The sequence below is a fragment of the Arachis ipaensis genome, chromosome B04 (genome assembly GCF_000816755.2).
Source record: "Arachis ipaensis cultivar K30076 chromosome B04, Araip1.1, whole genome shotgun sequence".
Classification (NCBI taxonomy): Eukaryota; Viridiplantae; Streptophyta; class Magnoliopsida; order Fabales; family Fabaceae; genus Arachis; species Arachis ipaensis.
The window spans coordinates 82,385,930-82,413,169 of NC_029788.2; the positions used below are offsets into that span (position 1 = coordinate 82,385,930).

Consider the following 27,240-nt stretch of genomic DNA (forward strand, 5'->3'; position numbering starts at 1 on the left):
TCTACCAATGGAAAGTCTAGAGGGACTAGAAATGATTTAAATTATATTTTGATCACCTCACTGAAGAAATCTACTGCTTAAGCTTGCTACACAGTTTATGCTTGGGAACACATTTACAATATAAAATAAGCTTTATTGTTCTGAAATAAGTTATCATATGAGTAGAATGAAAAGTAAATGGATTATAAGCCAAGTAATAATTCAGTTGAAAACCAGTTTACAATAAAAAACTAAAGTATTGATTACCGTAATCAGGACATACTGTTTAAATTATTTTAATCTTATACATGTACACATAAATTGCTTGTTAAGTCATGATTGAAGAACATTTTAGTTAATACATATCTTTAGAACAATTTTTAAGGATTAAAAAAAAAAAATAAATGGTTACTATTTAAAAAAGGTAAGATTATCAAGCTTCCAATAACAGTATTGAACACATGATGTTAAAATTTAAAATCCTCTAACTTGGTATTATTAAATAATACTCTTAAAATGCTTGCTTAAAAAAGCAGCTGTTCAAACAAACTATTTGAACTAGAGCTAATATTCCCGAAATGATACCTAATCATCTGATAAAGTAATACAGTAATATCTAATTAGAACAGTAGTTGTCTCTTTGAAACTCCTAAATAGCTGAATAATTCGTTCATGTTTGAGTAGCATCCACTTTTAGTTTTTAGTATGAACTACTGCATAGTGAGACGTAGCTAACATTTAGGCAAATCTGCTGGTGGAGGAGGAAGTGAAGTTTCAGGTGTTGGTCCATTCTCAACTACAAAAGCAGTGCCTAGTCCCCATACTTGATGATCATCCACATGGCAGTGTACAAACCATACCCCTGCAACAGATATTAAACTTAGGAGAGTCGAATTTAGACCTCTAAAGTAAGGGAATTGGTTAAGTGATAAGGTGAAGGATTTTCATCATATGTGAATCCTACAATCTTAATTTAAGGATGATTAACCTCTTAGTTTATTACTTTAGCAACTTCCTCATTTTAAAGAAGTTTGATGAGAGTCTAGTACCCTAAATTAGCCAATTGAAATTACTACATTATTGAATTAGCACATTAGATAATGCCAATTACCTGGATTGTTTGCTTGGAATCTTATAATAGCCCATCCTCCTGCAGGGACTGCAACTGTATTCCGGAACTGAGGATTCACCAAATTAAACTTTGCCTTATCTCTAACGGCATCGTAGTTCCCAAACCCTTGAGCCAAAACATGGAAACTATGACCATGGACATGGATCGGATGGCTTTGCGCTTTCAAAACCCCCGTGTTTTGAAACACAATCTCCACCGTGGAATTGAACTTGAACTTCTTCACCTTGGTTAATTTTGGCGAATATACCAGGCTCATGTTGAAAGTGAGGTTAGTGTTTGTGTAGTCAAACACCATAGGAGGATTATCAGGGAAATCAGTAGTGTACACACCACTTACATTGTAATAGGAAGCTTCCAACATAGAATTACCTTTCCCTTTAGGGAGCATAAAAGACTCATTGTTCATGTTTGCTGAGAATTTTTGGTTGAGTGGGCCGACACACTTGGCTTTCAAAGGGCACTTCTCAAGTCCTATCCCAACGGTGATGAACATTTGTTCGTCAACGTTGAGTGGGACAGGGACCCAGTGTGGGCCCCCAACGAGACTCGATAAGTTACTAAACAATTTGAAACTTGTTGGCGTGTCAAAGAATGGAGGCAGTAATGGCATGACCGGTGGTGAAGCTCGAGTATTGTGTCCGTCATAGACGACGATGCCACGTGTCATCGTTCTATCAAAGAGTGGAGGTGGCATGCCAACGCCATACGGAGATGCTGCCATGTAGTATGATCCTGTTGGTTGGTCTGCTTTGAATAGAACGTCAAGGGTTTGACCAGCTGCCAGGATAATTATGTCTGTAACGTATGGTTTGGTGTATGAAGCATCGGCGGCAACCACCGTGAGTTTGTGATCGGCTATCTTGAAGAACAGATTGTTATTCAGTGCAGCGTTGATAATTCTTAAGAGGTAGGTCTTTCCATGCTTCACCTTCATCTTGAACGTCTCTGAATTAATGAGTTTGAATAGTTATAAAGTATTAAACAAAAAATCAACATCATAAATGGTATTAGAATAATGAAATCACAATGAATAATATTTGGTACGGTTTAATCTATACAATAAATATACTGATCTCTATTGAGATTTACGTGGTCATAGTTTTTTTTTTTTGGTTTGCACCAGGGTATCCATCAGGCCGGAAGCCCAATGACTAATCCCTCGGGTACTGCAGAGGCACACAAAGTGGGCGACCCTCCCAAGCAAGCAAATTCCATTCCCATCCTCCAGTGAGTATCGAACCCGGGAGAGATGGTTAAGGGACACAGACCCTCATCCATCTGTGCCAACTTGCGTTGGTACGTGGTCATAGTTGATAAGCATTAGTATAAATGATGTGCATTAGTATTAGTATTTAAGTAATTAAGGCCATACGATTTTGAGAACAATTAAAGAGATCGCCAGGGAAGCCATTTATGGTGTAGGCATTAGATACAGCAACACCTCCACTTACGAGTGCACCTTCCAAAGCATCCAAAAAATTAGTGTCATACCAGTCACCTACATTTTGATAAAATAAAATGTCATAAATAATTAAATATGTTACTCTCTCTCTCTGTATATATAATGAGGAGTGTTAGGGATAATTGCTGGTCTCCTAGACTTCTCCATATATAATATAGGGGTTTAGGACACATGTTAATATTACTAATTAATTGTTCTTATAGAAAACATGGGTCTTTATTAGGATTTTTTATTTTAATAAATTAAATAAATATTTTATTTATTGAAATAAATAATTTTAAAATTTCTCTATTATTTGAAATGTTCTATTTTTAAGAGTTTTGTCTAATTTAAATTATTAATATTTTTTATTATTTTAAAAAAAATATATGTTATATTTATAAATACATATATCTCGTTTAGAGATAATTTTTAATGTATCTCGTTTATAGTGTAAACGAAATATATAGAAATTAAAAAATACACATATCTCGTTTACAGCATAAAGAAAATACATTAAAAATTATCTCGTTTATAGTATAAACGAAATAAGGGTAGATGATATATTTTCGTAATAAGTTTTAAAATTATTTATTTCAATAAATAAATTATTTATTTAATTTATTAAAATAAAAAATCCGTCTTTATTAAACTCATTGTATAAAATAAATTAACTAATATCTTTTATTTGTACCTAGTATTATTGGAACCTGGTGGTAGGGTTTTGGAAATGGGTATGGACCATTGCGAGGGTGAATGATGAAAGCACCATGAAGGGTAGCACGTAAGGCAAATGAGTGAGCATGCCAAAATAAAGTTCCTTCTTGTCCTATGACTTTATATTTATAAGTGAATTTATGTCCAGGATGAATTCCACATTGAGTTACATATTCAACACCGTCTGCCCAAGAAGTAAAGAGCTGATATATTCCATGCCTGTGATACATAATTCAATGTGCCATAGAGAAGTTAGCCATAAATTAAGATTGATATTTTTTGGTTCAAATTATTTGCAATTTTCATTAAAGAATTTAATATTGCTACGTATAAAGAAGTTTCATTCGTGCATTTATTATTAGGTCACCCAAAAAATACATGTATTTATTATTTACTGTTATATCAACAGAAATATTTTTTTTTTGCATCTATTGCATGAATTTTATCGAGACAAACGGAAATGATTCATAATTCTGTAAAACATTTCATATTGTCGGTGTATTCAAATTAAATTCTTTAGTAAAAAAAATATACCTTTTTAATAAATATAAAATTAAGTGATTCCAAAAATAAATTTACTAAATAATCCTGATTTAAGGATAATGTCTTACATGGAAAATGCAGTCACATTTAGTTTTCACCAAGAAGACAATTACTCAACCTTTAACATTCCTATGGATTAAGGATAACTTGACAATTTAATAATAAAGTTTACATAAGAAAATAAATGATTATGAGATAGATAACCAAAACAACTAGGGGTATAAAATGGTTCGCCTCTATTATAATTTTAGGTTTGTTGTTAGCTTGAGCCTCAATGAAATTGCCAAATTGATAGATAATTTAAGAAGTATAGTTTACATCAATTTCTTTTTCATTCTTTAACAAGTTGATTTATTAAATGAATTGTCATCATTATCTTATCTTCGTTAAGACTTGTTTGTAACTTCGCTCAAAATATTCTTGCGGACAAAGTTCAACTTCGATTTCAAGAGAATCCCTTGCTAATATTATTATATTTAGACATTAGTTTACTCAGGATAACTAGCTAGTTCTACATATAAAAAATAAGTCAATAAAATTAGGCATTTCGTAAATATCTTACGTAGAGACAATTATAAAGTTTTATTTTTTATCTTTTAATATTCAAATCAACTCTCTATATACTGTGTAAACCAGCCTGCCTTTCATGAATGTTAAATCTTCACGCACAAATAACATTTTTTTTCCTATTATTTTCAGTTCTATAGATATACAATATATTGATTGCTTGAGAAATTAATTAACAAATAATAACTACCACATGCAATAAAATACACCGGTATAGTAGTCTCTATATATTAATATTAATACGCAATATTTCTTAAAAGATTAGCAACAAACATGGGACAAAACAAAACCATCTTTTGCCGAAAGCCTCATAATCTGTCCTTTTTCTTTTATTGGGTTTTGTTTCGGTGAATGAATTTACCGTACCAAAGAGTTCCGCAAAACAGAGGAGGAACTTGCATAAAAAATAACGAATAAAAAAACCTTATCTGCTTAAATTTGGTTTAGGAACACAGCTAACAGAAAAAGAGAAATAAAACAAGTCAGAAATAAAATCCTTGCCAATAAGAAAGGGTCACACTCACATTCAGAATAAGAGAGTGCATAAAATACAGAGTGAACACAAGAAAAAAAAATGAAAGAAAGAAACTCACAAAACATCATTTTTACTTTCTTCTCTATATCTCGGTATACTTTTATATTATCAAACATAAGAAAAACTAATATCTTTGATGACGTAAACAAAAGACCAAAAAAGAAAATAAATGGTAGTGATTTAAAAAAAATTTAAAGTTGACTCAACAATGATTATTGACCGCATTGAAAAACTTCAATATAATGCTGACAGAAATTAGAACAAAAATTTGTTGACAATTTAAATATTTAAATATACTGAATAGGAAAGTGATAAATATAAGAATGAAAATTGTCACTCTTATTTTGATAATGTTACTTTTGTTTTTTCCCTCTAAATTAATACAAACATACAATACAAAAACCAATTTGTGGAGTAGCACCATAAAAAATGAATGTGGTATTATCATTTCCCATAAATATATTTGTATAGGTAATATGTAAAGTATGAGAAAGCAAAATCAATTTAATTTGATAATTAAGCAATTTGACCAACATAAAACTTTAAGAAACACTACAATAAATTCACGCTGAGGCAATTCTTAAAAAATATTATCTATAATAAGAAAAAGCAATATTTTTTATCAGACAATACTTTTTGATAAAACACAACGTTTTTTGAAAGGTTGGTTATATAATTATGTTTGGTCTAAAACAACGCTTTTTTGCATCAAAGGGAACCTTTCTTAGCAACACTAGAAAAAACGTTCTCTTTTCTTCTATATAAAACAACTTTGAGTAAGGATTCAAAAGTAATGCTTGACGAATTACTTTATTATAATACTTTTTACGAGTTGTCTTTGAAAATATATGTGAGTGTTGTCTTTTTTAATACCTAAATTAAAACAACACTTATTTAAATTTTTCTGTGTTACTTTTTTAGATATCTAAAATAACATTTATCTAAATTTATTTAGAATTATTTCTTTAAAAAGATATATGACACTCTCTAATAAAATTTAATTATTTAAACTAGATTTAATAGATAAAAAGATTAAGTTTGTCTAATTTAAAGGTCAAAAGTTCTTTAAAAAATTAAGTTTGTCTAATTTAAAGGTCAAAAGTTAATTATTTGATCAAAGATTTTAACTTAAAATTATCAACTTACAACTCATAAATATGCAAATTGATAATATCACAAATTGTTATATTTACTTTGTAATTTCACTACCTATGAATTAGTATAAATAGGCGGCTTAGTTATAGCTTAATTTTTCATGGTGGAAATTAAAATGTAGTGAGTGTTAGAAAAAAAGTTGTAAGGTTTTTCTTTGTGTGTTGTGCCTCCACGTTTATTTTGTGTACCAAGTTATTAATTATTTTTTTGGTTAAAAAAATTGATTTTGTACTTTCGATATTTTCTTTTTGTATTTAGGTTAAGTGTTTATACCATTTGATTTGGTATGTTAGATGTAATTAGGACTTGATTTTGATGGAATATTATAAATTACCATTTGTATTTTTATGTTAGAGATTTAATTTAGGTAGTGTAAAAATCGGAAAAAAACTGCTTTAATAAAATAATAATTTTTAATTATTTAGATTAGGCTCAAAAATATAGAAGTATTTTTTTTAAATATAAAGGTGAAATTTGAATTCAATGGATTTGTTTGAGTGAAAAAATGTATCTTTTGCGAAAAAATTTTATACAAATGCGTACCGGTGATTAAGGTGGTAGTACCGTCTCTAGTCTGTCTGATACTGCGTATTTTGGAAAATAAGATTTTGAAAATTGAAATTTATTGTTTTGAAAGGACAAAAATAATTTAGAATAAAAAATCGGGCGCTAATCTTAAAGGTTTTGGCTCAAAATTGAGTCAAACGGACCAAAAACGCTAACAGGTTGGACCGGATCCAAACCAGACCCAAGACCCAACATATATGTGCTCTATTAATGAGCTTTCAACTCATTTTAATGGGAAGAGAGAGAGAGAGAGAGAACTTGGATAGATTGAAGAGAAGAGAAGAGAGGGATGAACATTATTCATCTCCTCATTCTTTTGGCCATAACTTGAGCTACGGAGTTTCGATTGAGGAGCCGTTTGTGGTCACGCGAAACTCTCGCCGAACCCGTTATTTCTAACTAAGCTTTGTAGATAAAAGCTCTAAACTTGTACTCCAGTTTTCTGCCCTAACATTTTTGCATTTTTTGTTCTAGTTTTTGAGTAGATTTTGTGACTTTGTTTATTTAGGAGTGATCTACCATTAGAATATTGTTGGGTTTTGTCCCTATTCTTGTTGGGTAAGGTAAGTCTTTTCAAACTCTTGTGGTTTGATATTTTGGGTTAGCCCTAGTGATGTTTTTGTATGTTATATGATGTTAGATTGAGGCTTGGTATTTGTTGGAGTGAGCTTGGTAATTTTGGAGCTTTGAGTTTGGGCTTGGTGTTTTGAGTTGCGTGGGAATCGGTCAATGTATGGTTTTGGTTTTCTTTATGTGATATGTAATTGATGCGTGAGCATCTTTTCTATCTTTTCCTAGTGAATTTGCATTCAAATTGTTAAGTTTAATCAAGATTTAAATATCTTTTAGCCACTATGAATGCTACTTTGAGTTGTGTGTAATTCTATTTATTTCAGGTAGCATTTTGGACGAATTTGACAGAGTTATCATGAAGAAACGAAGCCACAGCATAATAAGAATTTGAAGCCAAACTTGAGAAAGCTCAAGTTTGGCGCCAAGGATGAAGAGTGGAGAGAATTGCTTGCTGCCATGTTGAAGCCAAACTTGAGAAAGCTCAAGTTTGGTGCCAACCTAGAAAGATCATTCAGCCTCCTCCACGCCAAACTTGAGAAGTTTGGCGCCACTCAAGGGCTCCAAAGGGAAGTTTCACGCAAGACTCCATGCCAAACTTGAGATTACTCAAGTTTGGCGTTGGCAAAGAAGTCCCAAGAGAAGGCAACACTGCCACCTCCACGCCAAACTTGAAGAACTTCAAGTTTGGTGCCACAACAAGAAAGCTTAAGGGATGCTACGCACAACCTCCACGCCAAACTTGGATCCTTCCAAGTTTGGCGCCACAACTAACATTCCAAAGGAAGGCTTCTCTGCACACTCCATGCCAAACTTGGATTCCTCCAAGTTTGGCGCCACCCTTAATGAAGCCAATGGTCCCCACTCGTCCCAGGATGCACTACACGTGAAGGCTTTACAAATTTTGATTAAATTTTATTTTATTTATAATTAGGAAAAAATATTATTTAGTTTTAAAAAATATATTTTACATTAATTAGGATTAGATATAAAAGGGAAAAGAATCAGCCCTTCGGGCTCCTCTCTTCTCTTCGACCTCATTCCGCAATTTACAGTTTTTCAGAATCCTTATTTTCTCTCTGAACCATGAGCAGCTAAACCTCCACTGTTAAGGTTAGGAGCTCTATCTATTGTATGGATTGATTCTATTATTTTTCTATTTTAATTCATGTACTAATTTATATTTCAAGAATTGTTTTCGTTCTTTATTTTATGAATTTGGGTGGAACGAAAGTATGACCTTGATTCTAATTGAGTTCTTGTATAACTTGGAAAAGCTCTTTACTTGAACAACAGTTTGAAAACATATTCTCCTAAATTTCTAATTATCTGAACTTAACGGGATACGTGATATATAATCCTCTTATATTTGGGTAATTAGGGTTTTTGTTTCATAGAACTAGAATTGAACTCCACCCTCTAATTGGAATTAAGTGACTAAGGAATTAGCGGTTGATGAAGGTTAAAGGAAACTAAAAAGGTCTAAGAAATTAGGGTTTAGTCACATATAGTTTGCCATGAATTGAATCTTGCATGATTAAAATAGTTAGTAAGAAAAGTCAATCCGGAAGATAGATATCTCTGAAGCCTTAACTGTTTCTCCATATATATTTCACAACTTGTTTACCGTTACTTTCTGATTCTCTGATTTACTGTTAATGTAGTTGAACTTTCAAAACACCATTTTCTATTTGTCTGACTAAGTCAATCACTCAATCATTGTTGCTTGATCCGTCAATCCTCGTGGGATCGACCCTCACTCACATGAGGTATTATTTGGTACGACCCGGTGCACTTGCCGGTTAGTTTGTGGGCTATAAATTTTGCACCAGTAATGTTTCGTGAAATATAGGCTAGTGGCCTTTAAGATAGGATTTGAATTGTATAAGTTGAATGAAATGATCTTTTGATATGAAGTTGGTATTGACGATAAATTGTGATATTTGTTGATATTGGTGATGATTATTGATTTTGGTTGATAATTAACGATGAATATTGATGTTGTTGATAATGGATGGCGAGTGTTGATATTGTTGATAAATGATGTGGATTATGAGTTTTGATGATGATAAGTTGATGCTTGGATTGATAAGTGTTGAAATAGTTGATAAATTGGAATATTAAAGGTTGGATGTTGTATAGTTGAATAATGATGGATATTTATAAGTTTTTGTGTGATTTAGGTTGAATTTAGAGTTAGATGAGGTGAATATTAAATGGTTTAGATGATTGAATGATTGATATGGTTGAGGAATATTTGGTATGGATTCTTGAGTGATTTTGGTATTGTTGGGTTGTGAATAATTAGTTTTTAATTGAAAGTTTTGGTAAATTTGAGTTTTTAAGGTTTTGGTAAAAACAGATTTTAGGCTAACTTTGGCGGATCATATCTTGAGATTTAGTTTTAGAAATTTATTAAATTCTATATCAAATAAAAGATAATTCAAAGAGGTTTAAACGGTATAGATTTTGTGGAAATCATAATTTTATAGAAAAAGATATGATTGTTGGAAGTTGGTGTCAAAAATCTGAATTTTGTGATGTTGCAGAAAATTATGAGTTCTAGTTTTTGTGCGCACGCACACACCTGTACCTACGCTATGAGTAGAACGAGTGTTGTGACTCGTGCGTACGCACAAGGGGTGTACACACGCACACTTTGTGAAATTTACAAGTTGTGCGTACGCACAACATCATGCGTACGCACAAGCTGGGAAGAGTTTTCTGTTGAAGGCATCTGCACGTATTGATGCATATACACAAAATAGAACATTTTACTTTGTGTGCGTACGCACAGCTCTATGCGTATGCACAGGTTGAGAAAACACTTCTGGTGCGTGCATACGCACAACCCTGTGTGTACGCACAAGTCCTGTTTTCATCTAAAATCATGTTTTTAACTGTTTTACCTTCCCGGCAAGCTTGTAAACTTTTGTAACACTTGTTTAAAACCTTTTTGCTAATTTTTAGGCCTTGAATCAAGGAAGAAAATAATAAGTGAATAAAAGGGATATTTTTGGCTATGAGCTTAGAAGACGGTGACTTAGGCTAGAAAAGTTCTGTGGATAGAATAGTTGACGTGTTTGGGCAGGGTGTTGAGGTGATCATGACTTGAGAAATATGAATGATTATGGTTAATAGCATGAGTATGAACAGAATTGTGCTATGAGTTGTGGTGTATTACTGAATTGTTATGATTGGTAAGTAGCTATGCGCCTCGGATAAGGGCTGTGGCAGTCTCCTACTTATCGAGGTAGCGGTGCCGACGTAGGGGCTAAGGCAATCTCTTGCCTATGTTGAGATGTGAGGACTGTGACAGTCTCCCACTCACATAACCTTTCTGCCGCAAGAGTGAACTTGGGCACTATTACTCGACAGAGTGTATCGGACACTATATCCACGGGTCAATAGTGTGCAGGCACTATATCCCTGGCATCGCAGAGAGGCGACATACCCGGAGATGTGTCAGGTTGGCATTTTGAACCAACAAGTGATATCACGAGCCAAATAGGATAGATATTCATCATATGCATCTTTTGAGTGTGCCAGACACTATAACTCACGGGACGCATGATAAAGTGCTGGGTACTAGAGAGAGTGAGTAGGGCACTATAACCCTGGTCGTGGCAGAAAGGCGACATCTCGGAGATGTGTTGGGTTGGCATTTTGAACCGACAAGTGATATCACGAGACAAATACAACAGACATTCATCATATGCATCTTTTACCTGCTTGCTTGCTTTGATTACTTGAGTTATGCCTAATTGAATAATATGTCTAAATGCTAGTTGACTTACCTATTCTACCTCAATATTATTTGTGCTTTACTTGTTTGCAATAAATGTGTTTTACTGGCGTTGAGGAGGATTGGGAGGCGGTGGCAATGGAATCGCACGGAAGTTAGGTTGGCGAAGGCTGTGGGATGCAGTGGTGCGTCTGGTATTAGTTAGAAATCCCCTAAATTTGGATAACCCTATTTATGGTTTATGTTATTTATGTTTTTAAGCTTGAATATTTGTATTTAATGTGAAGTTCTAGGATTGTCTTTGGCATTCTGAAACTTTGTATCTTACATATTAGGTACTGTTACCATACTAAGAACCTCCGGATACCATATGTTATTATTTTTCAGATTCAGGTCGTAACCCACCTCGGTGAGTTGCAAGATGGTGACGGAGCGGAATATTTTATGCTCTCTTTTGTATTTTGATTATCTTATTGTAGTACCTTCTCTCACCTTTTTATTTTAGACTTTATGGCCTTAGAGGCTTGATTTGAGAGATAAGTTGTATAAACTATTTTAAATTTCAAAATTCTATTGTATTCAGTTTGATTAGCCAGCCTGAACTTCGCAGGCTGTGACTAATCCTCTTTTTGTATATTATACTTATATATATCATGTTTAATTTAATTATTACCTTGTGTATCCTGGAGGTATCTACAAAGTTTTACATATTATATCTTGTTCTATCCGTGCCTACGTGTTTAGTTATAGTGTGTGAACGCTTCGCGTTTCGTAATTTCGCTTTATGCGTAAGACTGTCGTGACACTTTGTCATCCTTTACTTTACGGCTAAAAGTAAGGTTGATGGTAACAGGGTGTTACAGGTAGAGTGGTTACCCGTTTAAGATATATTTAGAAAGAATTCAATTAAAATAGAGCACGTCATCAACTACCATCTTCTATCTTATTAGAGATTTAGTTAGGATAGAATAGTTACTCAATTTTATAATTTTGTTACATTATATTTACTTAATGAAATATTTAGTGTTTTTCTTTGAGAAAATTGTGTAAATTTGTACTCTCCGTCGCACTTTTGGTTTTCTTACATAAAAAAATCATTAAAATCATGTGTAGATGAAAATAGTATACTATTAATTTACTAAATTTAATTTAGTGTTTTCAGCTAACATGTTGAAGAAAAATTGGTGATCCATGTCAAGAGAGAACAGAGGAGGAAGAGAGTTTGTGAGAGAAAATTCAAGAAGGATGATAAACTATAAAGAACAAATGCACTTGAGCTAACTACTTATACTACTCTCTATTACTAGTTATTTGATAAATATCCAAAGTTCTACCTTTCACACCATCTTAACTACTTTGCTGGCTAGACAATCTTTTAACTAATTCTTTGAACAATAAAATTACACTACAGTCTCCTCATATTAACACCATGCACATGCACAACTCATTAAGTGTCAAGTATGTCAACACATGAAGATAATTTACTATACAAAAATCTATAATAAAACAGATCAAAAATGAAAATAAAAACATCTGGAATAAAAGACAAGCCCTGACCAGTACAATAACAATTTGACAAAGAGTTACGACAATGGACAAAGGATTACAAATTAAAATCAATTTGAATATAAAAATATCATTTCTAAATAAATCAGGGAAAATTAAAGATTACAAATATCCAAGATATTCTTTGCATGTCAAAGAGAGTTGTAATAATTCCAGAAAATATTAAGTAACAACTAATTTAGTCTGTTTTTATATTTGTATTGTATTTAAGTATTTAAGTCAACAATACTAATCAATTTTACAGTTTTTTCATTAAAAATATTAGCTTCCTAATATCTCCCATAATTCAAAGAATATTTTCAATGTACAAACAGTTTGATCATTTGATGTTAGGAAAGTAAGGTGAGGGAAAATTAGGTTAAATAATTTGAAAAACAAATATGCAAGGAAATAAATAATTTACCAATGGAGAGTAATATTGTAGGGTGAGTTATTGAGAACATGGATGATGACAGTGTCACCTTCAGTGACGTGTATTGTGGGCCCAGGATAGAGTCCATTGGCTGCCACTATCACTTGTTCATGGCACATCCGTTTTACAATCTTGTTTTCAATCTGCATGCATACATCAATCAAACTCAGATTTCATTATCATCACAACTAATCTGTTGTTCAAATCGGTTGAAAATATATTAAGCAAATTGTATATATAAAGCGAATACATAATTGAAGTGAAAATTTTCTTTTGTCTTTTTGAAAAATAAGATAAAAAGGGCACATATTTTTTTCTCAACATTTTGTTATATTTCAATTATCAAAGACCACTAATAATATTTTTAGAACACCCTCGTATTATCTGTTATTGCGATAAACTCTATTTAGATTAAATTTATATTTTATCAACGAGAACATTTTGGGGAACTAACATTGTCGCGTCAATATTGCAGCCAATATTCAAAACAAAGAAAAAAAAAATCTAAAATTCTTAGTGTTGATTGAAATTGGCTACTATAGTGTTGATTTTCTAGTATTACTCTATATTATCTAATAGTAAACAAGAATGCAAATCAAATAATTACATAAATAATATTTAGTTTAATAGAAGTCAGAAACAAAAGAAAAACACAGTGTATCAAGAATTAACACACAATTAGGAAGTAATTAAGATGATATTAGGGATTACATTGAAGGTGTGTTCTACAATGGCAGCTGAAGCCAAGGAAGAAGCTAGAAGAGCGAAACTCCATGCTAATACTGGAAACACCAAAAGCTTCATGCTAATATATAGATGTTTATGTAATCTTAAAGAGTAAGGGAAATTATTTGTGTGTTACTCCAGTGAATGTTTTGGATACTATATATATAATTCTTTATATTAATTTTATTATAAAAAAATATTTTAAAAATAATAATAGAAAATTAATTTAAAATAATAAAAATATTTTATTTTATTTTATTATTATTTAATTGAATATATTATATATAATAATTGTTACGGCCCAGCCCAGCTGAGCGAAATTACCGCCCGGTCCTTGGGTAAATTGATCTGCGTGGTCGGGTCAGAAGGTGCAACCCGTCGGGTCCACGACCCAGACACGTGTCTCGGCTGACAGCTACGTGACAGCTGTGGGAAGCGAAGCTTCCTGGAAGGAAGCCTCCCCTCGCGGGGCCCACCCACTGACAAGATATATAAGGGGAGGGTCCTACCCCTCCCCCAAGGTACGTCATCACACCTTTTCCTCTCCGCCACTTGCACACCCACTGACTTGAGTGTCGGAGTGTCTTTGCAGGTGGCACCCCCTCATCTCACGAAGAACCCATTGGCGCCGTCTGTGGGGACCTTGCCGATATGGACTTTGTTTTGGTTCCTGGTGGGGCCGACGGAGGAGCCAGGCCCTGCGGGGAGGAAAGGGATCCCCGAGGCAGTGGGGTAGCCGCCAGAGCTCCCATAAGCGAAGGCATCAGATCTCCACCGCGACATCCAGAGGGACGACCCTTTGGAGAGACAGGCAGCGACAGCGCTAGGATAATACAAGAGCTGCGCCATAGGGTGCAGAACTTGGAGCGAGAAGTAGCCAACCGTAAAAGCGTCAGCCTACTCCTAGCCAAGAGCCTTCCCGATCCACTCAAAGAGGAGAAATGAGTCTTCGGAGAAGTCACTCTAGGCGCACTCCGAGCCCTCGGACAGAATCAGAGAGCCAGGGACAGAGAGGCGCCAAGGAGACGGCAGACCCCCTAGTCTACAACCGATCACCAACAAGAGACACTGAAGGGGAAGACTGGAAAAGCGACAGAGAACAGCCGACCACAACGAGAGCACCGCCGAGAAAGGGTGAGGAGAAGCCGGCCTAACAGAGAGCACAGCAGGGAGAGACCTAGGAGACCCCGACAATCGGTGGTCATGGGAGCCACCCCTTTCCACCACTCGATCCTCGGAGTACGACTGCCGAGGCACTTTGATAAGCTGACAGATATGAGGTACGACGGTACTCAAGATCCTTAGGAACATCTAACGGCCTTCGAAGCCAGGATGAACCTGGAAGGGGTAGGCGACGAAGTAAGGTGCCGGGCTTTCCCGGTAACCTTAGATGGGCCAGCGATTCGGTGGTTTAATGCCCTTCCCCAGGGCTCCATAACCACGTTTGCCGACATCAGCCGCGCCTTCTTGGCCCAGTTCACCACGCGTATCGCCAAAGTGAAACACCCGATTAATATGCTAGGAGTGACTCAACGAACTGGCGAGCCGACCAGAAAGTACCTGGACAGATTCAATGATGAGTGCCTCGAGATAGACGGCTTAACTGATTTGGTGGCCGGCTTGTGCTTGACCAACAGTTTGCTAAATGAGAATTTCAGAAAATACCTCACCACCAAGCCCATCTGGACAATGCAGGAAATTCACAACGTAGCCAGGGAATACATCAATGATGAAGAAGTAAGTCAGGTCATGGCAGCCAATAAACGACAGCTCGCATGCTCTAATGCCCGCCCATCTGGCAGCGGGAAAAGGTCTAAGGAACACTCCAGAGACGGAGGATTGGCCAAGACTTTCAAACCCTTTCCCCGTGTTGGGAAGTTCACCAATTACACCCCCCTAGCGGCTCCAATCGTCGAGGTCTATCAGCAGATCGCCGACAAAGGCATCTTGTCGAAGCCCCGACAACTTAAGGACCGGATGGGAGGAAGCAAGAACCTCTATTGTGATTATCACAAGGGTTATAGGCACAAGACTCAAGACTGTTTTGACCTGAAGGATGCCCTGGAGCAGGTCATTCGAGAAGGAAAGTTAGCCGAGTTCTCCCACCTAATAAGGGAACCAAGGAGGAGGGACCGATCAACCGATGACAAAAGCCGTGCCGTAAGGCGAAGACGGGAACCCGAGGAGGACAGTGAGCGTGGCCTCACTGTGGTATGTGGTAATTGGAAGGGACATCCCTCCCAGATCAAAATCGGCTAGTAAGAAGGACACCAAGGTCTTAGCAATGACCTCTGGCCCCGTGCCGACCTCCTGGAGGGTACTCTCAATATCTTTTGGCCCCGAAGATCAATGGTTTGATGAGGTTGCAGAGAACCCGCCGATGGTGATCACGGCCAGGGTGGGCACCGGCCTAGTAAAGCGGATCTTGGGGGACACGGGGGCTGACTCCAATATCATGTTCCGTAATGTATTCGATGCTTTGGGCCTACGGGACACCGACCTGAAAGGACACCAACACGGCGTGGTAGGCCTAGGCGATAACTTCATCAAGCTAGACGGTGTAGTTTCCCTCCCGGTCTCCATTAGGGGAGGCAGGGGGAAGAGGTCGCTCATGGCGGAGTTCGTTGTCTTAAGAGACTCCACGGCCTACAACCTCATCCTGGGGAGGAAAACCATCAATGATTTTGGGGCGGTGATCTGCACCAAGTTATTGCTAATGAAGTTTGTAGCTGATGATGGATCAGTGGGGACCATCAGGGGTGAGCTGGAGATGGCGGTCGCATGCGACAACGCCAGCTTCTCCCTGAGAAAGAAATCTAAAGAAGCATTTGGTGTCTTTCTCGCCGACCTAGATGCCAGAGTTGATGACAAACCCAGGCCGGAGCCAGAGGGGGACCTTGAAAAGTTCAGGGTCGGCGACTCGGATGAGAGGTTCACCTTTGTAAACAGGAATCTACCCCACAGTTTGAAAGAACCCCTGATGGAGATGATCAGAGCCAACGGCGACTTGTTTGCCTGGACCCCGGCCGACATGCCGGGTATAGACCCCCAACTCATGTCGCACCACCTGGCCGTGAGACCGGAGGCAAAGCCGGTGGCTCAAAGGAGAAGAAAAATGTCTCAAGAAAGGGCACAAGAGGTGGCCAAACAGACGGCCGACCTACTAGAAGCAGGCTTCATTCGAGAACTCGACTACGCGACGTGGCTGTCGAACGTGGTATTGGTTAAGAAACCTAGTGGGAAATGGAGAATGTGCGTGGATTACTCCGACCTTAACAAAGCATGTCCCAAGGACTCCTTCCCCCTACCCAACATCGAAGCTCTTGTTGACGCGGCGGCGGGGTACCGGTATCTGAGCTTCATTGACGCCTACTCTGGGTACAATCAGATACCGATGCATCGGCCAAATGAAGAGAAAACGGCGTTCATAACGCCAGGAGGGACATACTGCTACAAAGTAATGCCATTTGGACTAAAGAATGCAGGGGCCACATACCAAAGGCTGATGAACAAGGTCTTCAGAGACCTCATCGGCAAGACGGTAGAGGTATATGTGGATGATATCTTGGTCAAGATAGACAAAGCTGACGGCCTCATGAGTGACCTAGAAAATGTCTTCGCCTCTCTTCGTCGACACGGAATGAGGCTCAATCCGTTAAAGTGTGCCTTCGCTGTTGAAGCTGGGAAATTCTTGGGGTTCATGATAACCCAAAGGTGTAATAACCCTAGTTTTTGAAAATCAAATAATTAGTTATTTGTGATTTATTTTATTTGTTGATAATTGAACTATATTTTATAATTATATGATTAATATGCTTATTTTATAATTTAAACTAGAAATAATTAATTTAACTTAGCAATATGTTGATAAATAATGTTCTTAAATATTTTTAAGAGAGTATATTTGATTTTAAAATTACTCTACCCTCCAATTTTATCAAAATATCTATTCATGTTTATCCATATTCCTTTATAAAATCCCTAATTCCCAAACCTAAATTCCCAAATTGAATCAGAAACCCTAATTTTCCAAATTGGAAACCCTAACCCTAGAGACCCCATCCCTCACCCACGGAAACCTCATAGCAAGAAAAGGGGGAAATGGAAACAGGGGAAGATGGGAATCAGAGAAGAGAAAAGAGAATCAGAGAGGAAGGGACGGCGCTACGGCTAGGGCTCGCCGCCGTCGCGCCTTGCTGCGCCGTCACCACCGTTCCATGGAGCTGCCGCCGTCATCCACGCGTTGTTGAGGGAAGCCCGAGACGGAGATGAGGGAGATGCCGTCGCCACCGCCGTCGTCCTTGTCGCCGTTTGTGGAGCCGCAAGGAGCGTCGCCGTCGTGCCATCCACCCACGCCGAGATGGAAGAGAGAAACAAAGGAGAGTGGCGTCGCGTCTGCTGCGAGCTTGCCGCAGAGGAAAGCCACACCATCGCGGAAGGAACGAGGGAAGGAAGACGAGCCCGAGCCCAGAGCGGAAGGAAGAAGGTGTCGCTGTACCTCCCATTACCGTCTCCGTTCATGCTTCGTCGTCGCTGCCGTTCCATGGAGACGCGTCGCCATCACTGAGTGATGGAGGAAGAGGACGCACGAGAGGAGTCGCTGCTGTTGGGTTGCTGTTCTGCCACCGTCGCTGCCACGTGATGAAGGAGGAAGTTGCCCTGCCACCATCCGAGCTTGCTGCTGCAGTCATTTGTACTGCTGCTTCTTCATTCTGTTATTACTTTCTAATTGTTGTAAGACATTCTTGCTCTTATTTTAATTTGAGTTAGCCTTGAATTTCCAGAATTGTTCATTTTATCTGTTTTGAATTCACCGTTTTTGATTGCTGCCATGACCACCTCACGTTGCTGCTGGCTCTGTTTGAAAATGGCTGCTACTTCTGGAATCTCAGATCGGAGAGGAGAGGAGGCGTTTAACCTTGTCATTGTTGCTGCCATGGAAATAGGTGCTGGAAACTGCTAATGGAGCAGCTGCGTTTAGTGATTTTTGCGAGTTTCGACTAACTGAGGTAGAGGATTTAACGTTTTTAATTTATAATGCCTACAAAGTTATTGGATAAGTGCAAATGGTTAATAATAGTTAAGAATTTCTTAATTGACAAGAATGACTTAAAATGTGTTTGGGAATGGTTAGCTATTGTGATTTTTCTGAGTTATGATTCGAATTAAATGTGGTTGTGAACGGTGATTAAACTGGTGATATTGATTTTGATTTGAGGCTGTAACTATTACCGATTTTCTAATTATTTGGAATTATTGAGAATCTTGTTATTTGATTATGTTGAGCTGGTTGCCATAGGCTGGTTTGCTTGATGATTGCAAACTGATTGAAATTCTGATCTTTGACGGATTTATATTGAATTGAATGATGTGCTGGTTATTTGATATAGTGTAACGGTAGTGGATTTGTTGGAAATTCTGATCTTATGTGATATTGCTGAATTGGTTGAAATCTGGTTGTGAATTGTATTTTGAATTACTAATTTTTTTGTGATGAGTTGGCTGAGATTTTAATCTTGAGTGAGTTATTTTGAATTGTTTGATATTGAATTGGAATTTTAGTATATTGGAATGGCTGTGAAATGGACTTGTGACGGGTTGAAATTAGTTGAAATGGGGCTGTGAATGATTTATTTAATGTTACTTATTAAGCTAAAAAAATGTTGAGCTAATTATTAAGAATCTGATGTTTTGATAATTGATGAATGGAGTTTAGATTAAGGCTGTGATTGTGACTGGTTCTGTTGCTGTGAGTGATTGATTAATTGGTAAGATTAATTCTGGCTAAGTTGTGGCTGTATTCTGATTATTAAGAATAAGTGCTTGTTGTTATTTTTTTTTGTTATCTGATGTAACGGAACGGCTGTGATACTGACAACGACTGATTGGAATTGGCTTTGATGGTTGCTAAAGTTGATTTATAATTAATTAGAATTAAGTTTGAGAACAGTTAAAAGATTGAAGTTTGATTACTAAATCATTCTCTTCAAATTTGACTTTTAAAACTAAATAGTAACTGTGCTAAAGAGTAAATGACATTAAAATAATTAGAATTATGAAAGGCTGATTTTTGGGATTACTAGTTGATTGAGTTTAATTTTGAAAGGATTCCATGATATGTGAATAGTAAATATGAATTGATGAGATTGGAGTTGGATTGATGGATTAGTTGGAATTGTGGAGTATGATTGATTTGTTAAATATTATGAATTGTGAATGTCTGATTGATTGAGAATTATCTGTTTGAAAATTGTTGGGAAAAGGACTGGTGATTTGTGGAGAAAGAGGGAACCCATAAGGGTGGCTAGGTCCGAGTTTTAGGAGAAGTGCTGTCGAAATTTTATAAAAATCTGAGGTTTCATTTGAAAAGTTATTTTAAAAGCTTTGAATTTGGAAAATTATATCACTTGAGCTTTATTTAGTTTAGAAAAGAATTAAAATATTTTGAGTTCAATTTACCAAGGAAAGGAATTATGTTTCGAACTTGAATTATTTAAGAAAGAAATTATGTTTTGAATTTGATTCAATATAGAAAGAGTTATGTTTTGGGCTTGAAATAAAGGATTACCTTTTTAGAAATTTGGTGAAATAATAATATTTGAATTTGAATAGTAAGAGAGATGATTTTTGAATCTTTGTAAAGTCAGTAAACTTGAGAAAGAGTTTTATTTGGTTACTTCTAATGAAAGGTTATGTTTTGAAAAGTGTTTAATGAATTTAAAAATAAATTATTTCCTTGAGTCTTTGATAGAGAACTAAAAATGAAAGATAGTTTTAAAGTTGGCTTGACTCAAGATTGCCATAGCAGAGATTATGAACTGAATTGATGATTGAGATTTTTATGAACGAATGGTAAAGAGAAATGGCTTGAGCCAAGATATTACAAAAGTGAAATATGTAAAGTTTGTATAGTATGATTGAACAGAGAAAGAAAAAGATATTGCATACGAATGTGAAAGTGATGATGAATAATGAGAATGATAATGAATAATGATAATGAGAATGATTATGTGATGATCTGCTGCATGAAGGCAGTCAGATAGATGGTGGTACGACCACTGAGATTGTTTTCCTGGGATACTTAGCTATAATGCTATTCTGTAAGTCAGAGGACTCTTACAGAGGTATCGAGAACACACGACTAGCATATACTCCTGTAAGTCAAAGGACTCTTACAGTGAGAGTGTGTTGGGCAGATATAAGTTAACTAGCTCCGCCTTACAAGTCAAAGGACTCTTGTAGTGGTTTGCCTCACAAGTCAAAGGACTCTTGCGAGGGGCATTGCCAACAGGGAAGCCTTACCTGGTCAGAGGACTCCAGGTAACGTCGGGAGTGGATATGTAACCAACAAATGAGCTCATTACCTGCACTAGGGCTAGACATGCATCATTCTTGTTTGCACATTTGCATTTGATTGGGTTTGCTCATTGTACTTCCCTGTGATTGTGCTGTTTGCCTTGTTGTGACTTGTTTGTATGTTGAACTGAATCTCTTGCTTGTACTATTAGTTTGTGAATGTATTAAATTGGTTAAGAATTGATGTTTTAGTTGAGAATTAATTATGTGACTGATAGATGGTTAATGTGACTAGTTTCATATTTAGAATTTGTTTGAGTTTAGAGATTTTGAAGGAGGTAATTAATTAGCTAAAGTAAAACCAAAAGTATTTTAAAAAAGGTTTGAGAAAAATATAGTTTCCTTGAGTATGTTAATTATTTGCATGTTAATCATTAATTTTATGGCATTCCCATTTCCTATTGAGAACGTGTGGTTTGTTCTCACCCCAAAATCTTCCACCCTTTCAGTGATAGAGGTTCGGAGACTCAATTTCAAGCTGCGGGCGATTGTTAGACCTTATTTATGAGTTAAGTTTTTGAATTGAGTTGCTTTCCTAGAATTTCCTCGCCTTTGTTGCTTAAGATTTTATTTTATAAAGAGTGATAGGAGTTGTATCTAGGTTACACTTGAATTTGTTTGTATAATATTTACTAATAATCATGTGATTATTATTACTTGGTGATGTTTTCTATATGATTTTAAATAATAAAAAATTTTTTCCTGGAGTTTTCTATAAAACTAAAACGAGATATCGAACTAAAGGCTCAATAGTAAATAGTTAATAAAGGAAAGCAGGTTGGTAATGCCTTACTTTTGGTACGATCATGACGTACTGGAAGTTGGGTCGTTACAAAAGTGGGTGGAAGACAACCCAAAAAAGTGTGAAGCCATCCTACAGATGAAGAGCCGGGAAAGCGTGAAAGATGTCCAAAGGTTGGCAGGCAGACTCACCGCACTATCCCGTTTCCTCGGCGTGTCGGCGGCCAAGGCTCTACCTTTCTTTAACCTGAGGATGAAGGGGATCGCGTTTGAGTGGACCCCGGCATGTGAGGAGGCTTTCCAACAATTCAAAAAGATAATCTCCGCGCTGCCCGTCCTCGCGAGGGCTAGAAATGGAGAGGCGCTGTACCTATATCTGGCAGTAACCAATGAAGCCTTGGCAGCGGTGTTAGTGCGAGAAGAGGGAAAGGCCCAACAACCGATATATTTTGTGAGTGAAGCACTACAAGGAGCAGATCTAAGGTATAGCAAGCTGGAGAAAGTGGCATACGCGCTCCTAACCTCGTCGCGGCGGTTGCGACAGTACTTTTAGGGTCACCAAGTAGTCGTTAGGACGGATCAAGCGATCCGAAAAGTACTCCAGAAACCCGATCTGGCGGGTAGAATGATGACCTGGGCTGTTGAACTCTCCCAATATGATCTACATTATGAACCTAGGCACGCGATCAAAGCTCAAGCCATGGCCAACTTTCTAGTAGAAGTGACAGGGGATCCAGCCGGGGCACCGAACTTACGGTGGAAACTCCATGTGGACGGAGCATCCAACCAAACGTGCGGAGGAGCAGTAATCATCTTGGAAAATCCAGCTGGGGTTGTATACGAGCAGTCAGTCAAATTCGAGTTCCCAGTATCAAACAACCAGGTAGAATACGAGGCCCTGCTGGGCGGACTAGCTCTAGCAAAAGAGGTCGGAGCTACCCGATTGGAGATATGTAGCGACTCGCAGGTCGTAACCTCTTAGATCAATGGGACCTACCAAACCAGAGACTCACTGCTACAGAAATATCTGGAGAAAGTCAAAGAGTTGAGCAAGCAATTTGAGGAGGTCACGGTCTAGCACGTTCCAAGAGAAAGGAACACACGGGTAGACCTCCTGTCAAAGCTGGCGAGCACAAAACCAGGAACGGGCAACCGGTGCCTAATTCAAGGTTTGATAAAAGAACCGGCAGTGGCTTTACATCTGACCCAGGAAGATCCCTGTTGGATGAACCCTATCGTCGACTTCCTAGAAAAGGCCTATCTCCCCAGCAACGGGAAGGAGGCCAAGGCAATAAGGCGAGAAGCGGCTAAGTATGCGATCATACAGGGCTAGTTGTTTAAAAAAGGACTGAGCCAACCACTGCTGAAGTGCCTGAATCCCGACCAAACGGACTATGTCCTTAGGGAAATCCATGAAGGATGCTGTGGCCATCACATTGGAGGAAAGGCCTTAGCCAGGAAACTCATCAGAGCCGGATATTACTGGCCCTCTATGATGGCGGATTCTAAGGAGTTCGTGAAAAGGTGCAAAAGATGCCTGGAGAATTCAAACTTCCACAAAGCGCCAGCAACCAAGCTTAGCCTACTGACGGCCTCCCGACCTTTCTCACAATGGGGAATCGATCTCTTAGGACCCTTCCCGGTTGGACCAGGGCAGGTCAAATACCTGATAGTGGCCATTGATTATTACACAAAGTGGATAGAGGCCGAGCCGTTGGCTAGCATATCCTCGGCAAATTATAGGAAGTTCATGTGGAGGCAGGTAATAGTAAGATTCGATATCCCGGAAGTCGTCATTTCGAATAATGGGACACAGTTCGCTGATAAAAAGTTCGGGGAGTTTCTTGCCAGTTTGGGAATAAAGCAAAAGTTCTCGTCAGTTGAACATCCCCAAACCAACGGACAAGTTGAAGCCGCAAACAAGGTTATCTTGTAGGGCCTCAAGAAGCGACTAGACCAGAAGAAGGGAGCGTGGGCAGATGAGCTGGCTTCAGTTCTCTGGTCCTACCGCACAACTCAACAGTCGGCCACCGGGGAAACACCTTTCTGGCTCACCTATGGGGTAGACGCAATAATAGCTGTGGAAATCGGTGAACCGAGCCCGTGACTACTCTTAGGAGGAGTCGAAGAGGCCGTAGAAAAGGACTTGGTGGATGAGGCCAGGGAAATGGCTCATTTATTAGAAACGGTGCTAAAGCAAAGAATGGCCCTGCGCTACAACGCCAAGGTGCTCAAGAGAGAGTTCGAACGGAACGACCTAGTCCTAGGGTGCAATGACATCGGGCCCCCGACACCAGGGGAAGGAAAGCTGGCGGCAAACTGGGAAGGCCCTTACAGAGTGAAAGAGGTAATCGGCAATGGCGCCTACAAGCTGGAGCGGCTAGACGGCAAGGAAGTCCCGAGAACATGGAACACGGGCAATCTAAGAAGATTCTATTCCTAGAACAAACTCACCGGCCTAGTAAGAACCTAATATGATGAACTGTTTGTCATTTACTGTTACCATTTACTATGAACCACTTTACGTTCCGACCATTTACTGTTACCATTTATAAACTACTTGTCATCTCCTCCCTTTTATCGGCATTTCTTAATTATTAATTAAGTCATTAAGACGAATATATACGGTAACCCGGGACTGATCACCCCGGGAACCACGAAATTATACGCCAAAATACGCGGCTATTAAAACGATAAAAGCCACGACCTGGCTTCACTAATTACCAACTAAACGGTAAAACTTTCATGAACAAATAGTTAATACCAACAAAATGGTGAGGAGCAAAAAGCAAAGTAAACGCCGACAAGGCGGAAAAGCGGTTTGTAACATGCCAATCAGGCGGGAAACAAATTCGAACAGTACAAAAAGATTGTAAACACTACAAGTTACAAAAAGAACAAGTTACAAAGAGGGGTCACTTCTTCAGAATATCGACGATCTTGCCATCCTTGATAGTCTTAAAAATGCCAACAGTTGAGGTGTCGAAGTCGGGAGACAACAGCTTCACTTAATCCTTGAGAGCTTCCTCGGTCATCAGGATGGCATTCTTGCCCTACTTGACGGTCTCTTTATACTTCTTCTTAAACTCAGCAGTCTCAGCTTGAGCCGTCTTGGCCGAGGAGAGAGCAACATCATGTTCTTTCTCCAGTTGAGCCACCCGACCTTCAGAAGCGTTAAGTTGACCCTCCAAGGTAAGCTCCCGCTCAGTGAGACGGGCCACGGCAGCGTCAGAGGTCTTCACTTTCTCCTCTGCGGCCTGCAACTGGTCGCCAGCAACCTTAACCTTCTCTTCGGCTAACTTGGCCTTCTCCTCGGCAGCCGCTAGTTGTTCCCGGAGCAACTTCACCTCCTCCCTGTATCTGGTGTTAGCCTTAACCGAAGAGTCAAGCTTCAACTCAAGAGATTGGGTCCCCGCCAAAGCAGATTCAGCCTTTCTGGCTATGGCGGCCCCCCTGAGCAGAGTGCGATTGATAAACCACTATTTTATGGTTTATTTTGTGCTTAATTGAGTGGATTTTATCAACTCTTTACCCACTTATTCATACTATTTGTATGGTTTTACATTTGCCTTCCTAATTATGTGCTTTGATTGAAAACATGCTTCTTTGATCCTATATTTGCTTATTATTAATCCTCTCTTATTACCATTAGATGCCTTGATATGTGTGTTAAGTGATTTCAGAGATTACAGGGCAGGAATGGCTCAGAGGATGGAAGGGAAGCATGCAAAAGTGGAAGGAATACAAGAAGTTAGAGAAATTGCTAAGCTGTCCAGCCTGACCTCTTCGCACTCAAATGGTTATAACTTTAGGTACAGAGGTCCAAAAGATGCGGTTCCAGTTGCGTTGGAAAGCTAACATCCGGGGCTTCGATTTGATATATAATATCTCATAGTTGCCCTGACTCTAGGCGATGCGACCGCGTGACCCATGCGGCCACGTCGCAGTGACGAAAATCATCGTGTTTGAATTCGCAACCAGCGAATTCTGGGCTATTTCTGACCCAGTTTGCGGCCCAGAAAACACAGATTAGAGGCTATAATGTGGAGGAATGCATCCATTCATGAACAGGCTTTCACATTCACAATTTTAGGAGTAGATGTAGTTTTTTAGAGAGAGAGGTTCTCTCCTCTCTCTTAGGATTATGATTTAGGACTTCTCTTAGTTTTAGGAGTGACTCTCAATCCCAGGTTCTTTGTTTTTATTTGTTTTTCCAATTTAGTTTATGAACCCTTCATGTTAGATAATAATTTCCCTTATTAATGTTATTTGAGGTATTTCAGACTTATAATTGCTCTCTTTAATTTATTAATGCTCTTTGTTTATCTTTATCCAAATTATTTTCATTCAAGTAGACCTTTTCCCCTTTTGGTTTTGGTTAAGAAATCAGTAACTCAGGAGTTATCCAATTCAACAGCATAATTGATAATTGTTATCTTGCCAATTGAATTGAGCTTCAATAATCCCAACATTTTCTTAGGAAATAAATAGGATTCGAAGATCAAACTAATTAGTCCCTTGACTTTCCTTTATTTTAGTAAAGGTTGACCAAGTAGAATTAAGATTCGATTTTCATTATTATTGATAAGGATAACTAAGTCTGGACTTCCAATTTCTCATACCATGCCAAACGTTTATTTTATAGTTATTATTATTTTACTTGTCATTCAACTAACTTTTTACCTTAATCCAAAACCCCAATTTACAAGACTCATAACCAATAATAAGAACACCTCCCTGCAATTCCTTGAGAAGACGACCCGAGGTTTGAATATTCGGTTATCAATTTCAAAGGAATTTGTTACTTGTGACAACCAAAACTTTTGTAAGAAAGGTTGATTGCTTGGTTTAGTAACTATACTTACAACGAGAGTTTACTATAACCTCTAAACCATCAATCTTCAGTTCTTCAAAATGGCGCCGTTGCCGGGGAATTGCAAACATGTGCCTTATTATTGGTTATTGTAAATATTTGCTTTTTACTTGTTTATTTGTTTTTATTTTTGTTTTTATTTTTGCTTTTTCTTAAGTTAAGAGGTTATTGGTTTTTATTTTAAAATTTCCGAAAATTCAAATTTAAAATTTTTTTTCAAATTTCAAAAATTCAAATTTCAAAAAAATTTAAAATTCGAAAATTTCAAAATTTAATTTTCAAATTCAAAATTTAAATAACCTTTTAATTTAAAATTTATTTTAATTTTCGTTTTTAATTTTTATTTACTATTATGAGTTCTCACCCTTCTCGCTTTGAGTTTGGTTCTAATAATGTTGAAAGGAATGGAAGCTCCAGCAGGAACATGCATCAAGGTCAGAACAGTCAAGGATGGATGGAGCCAAGAGGATCTGATCAACCCTTTAGGCAACAAAGATATCATGGAATAAGATCATTCTACAATGCATACCAAGCTGATAGATATGGTGGATCTCCTGGTAGTTACCAACAAGCCCTACCCTGTGCTTATAGACCATCCTCTCAACATAGCTTCAA

At 37.7% G+C, this 27,240-nt stretch overlaps 1 protein-coding gene and 1 long non-coding RNA gene across 2 annotated transcripts; one reads left to right on the forward strand and one right to left on the reverse strand.

Annotated features, from left to right (window-relative positions):
• Positions 6–13,781, reverse strand: LOC107639443 (laccase-7-like). The gene is made up of 6 exons (XM_016342940.2): positions 13,641–13,781; positions 12,921–13,072; positions 3,247–3,488; positions 2,484–2,609; positions 1,091–2,056; positions 6–841 (listed from the first exon to the last, which is right to left on the reverse strand). The coding sequence occupies exons 1-6, from the start codon at positions 13,731–13,733 to the stop codon at positions 711–713; spliced, it is 1,710 nt and encodes a 569-aa protein (XP_016198426.2). The 5' UTR covers positions 13,734–13,781; the 3' UTR covers positions 6–710.
• On the forward strand, positions 1,882–19,273 carry LOC110271105. The gene is made up of 4 exons (XR_002361244.1): positions 1,882–2,018; positions 2,235–2,411; positions 10,276–10,279; positions 19,177–19,273. It is a non-coding gene; the product is annotated as an uncharacterized LOC110271105 (long non-coding RNA).

Excerpts from the sequence above, each read along its gene's own strand:
- LOC107639443 (XM_016342940.2), bottom strand. The coding sequence starts at position 13,733 with ATGAAGCTTTTGGTGTTTCCAGTATTAGCATGGAGTTTCGCTCTTCTA. Across the intron at positions 13,073-13,640 it reads TTGTAGAACACACCTTCAAT|ATTGAAAACAAGATTGTAAA; the intron begins GTAATCCCTAAT and ends GTATGCATGCAG. Across the intron at positions 2,610-3,246 it reads CCAGGTTCCAATAATACTAG|GTGACTGGTATGACACTAAT; the intron begins GTACAAATAAAA and ends ATCAAAATGTAG.